We start from the raw sequence: 693 nt of genomic DNA, 5'->3' as shown, positions 1-693 counted from the left end.
GTGCGGGCAGCCCACGCGTACACGTGGAAGAGAGCTGAGCGCGGCCGCCCCGCTGGAAAACAAAGGAACGGCGCCGGCCCCGGGTCCTTCTCCGGGGGATCGAGGGGAGTCCCCCCCGGCCCCCCTTGCAGGCAAAGGGAAGGAGTTTGCCGCCGTCTCTCGGCTTTCGTCGTGTCCCCCGTCGTCGTCCCCCCCCGCCGCCGCGGAGGCTGCCGTGCCGGCAGGTGCGCGCCGGCCGCCCCGGGTAGGCAACCGGGAGCGCGACCCCCGTGGGCGCTCCCACGGGCTGCTGCTGCTTCGGTGTCACGCTGTTCCGGGGAAGGGGGGTTTGCAGCCCAAACCCGGGGAAGGGGGGGGGGTCTCTCCGTCCGACCTTCTGCCGGCTGCTGGGTAGGTGGGCGCTGGGTGAGATGCAGGCGGGCAAAACGCTCCGCGGTGTGCGCAGAATGAGCCGTTGAGGCATTTTTCTTTTTCTTATTTTCCTGCTTTGGTTGCGTGGCAGGAGGACGCTTTCTTGTGCCTGCCCATCCTATGCATGAGTGTATGCTGGCGTAGTACACTTTCGGCGTGGGTGAATTGGTTCGGCGTGACAGCAGCGCGTTTTTCTTCTATCTTGAGGGATACGGTGGTTTTAAAGTAGAGCAAAGTAAAGACATCCAATATAAAGTTTACAGTCTGTTGGAAAGACTTGTT

General features: G+C 63.1%; 1 protein-coding gene across 1 annotated transcript in view; it reads right to left on the bottom strand.

Annotated features, from left to right (window-relative positions):
• SLC39A6 (solute carrier family 39 (zinc transporter), member 6) overlaps nucleotides 1-463 on the bottom strand; it is a 73,555-nt gene extending 73,092 nt beyond the window's left edge. The window contains exon 1 of the mRNA XM_010583580.1: nucleotides 374-463. Coding sequence (XP_010581882.1) covers nucleotides 374-463 — 90 coding nt within the window. The remainder of the gene's footprint in view (nucleotides 1-373) is intronic.
• Between the last annotated feature and the right edge of the window lie 230 nt (nucleotides 464-693).

This window comes from Haliaeetus leucocephalus, unplaced genomic scaffold, assembly GCF_000737465.1.
Source record: "Haliaeetus leucocephalus isolate CR32 unplaced genomic scaffold, Haliaeetus_leucocephalus-4.0 Scaffold915, whole genome shotgun sequence".
NCBI classification, from domain to species: domain Eukaryota; kingdom Metazoa; phylum Chordata; class Aves; order Accipitriformes; family Accipitridae; genus Haliaeetus; species Haliaeetus leucocephalus.
The sequence above is the reverse complement of the archived record's forward strand: the minus strand, read 5'-3'. Positions and strand labels throughout refer to the sequence as shown.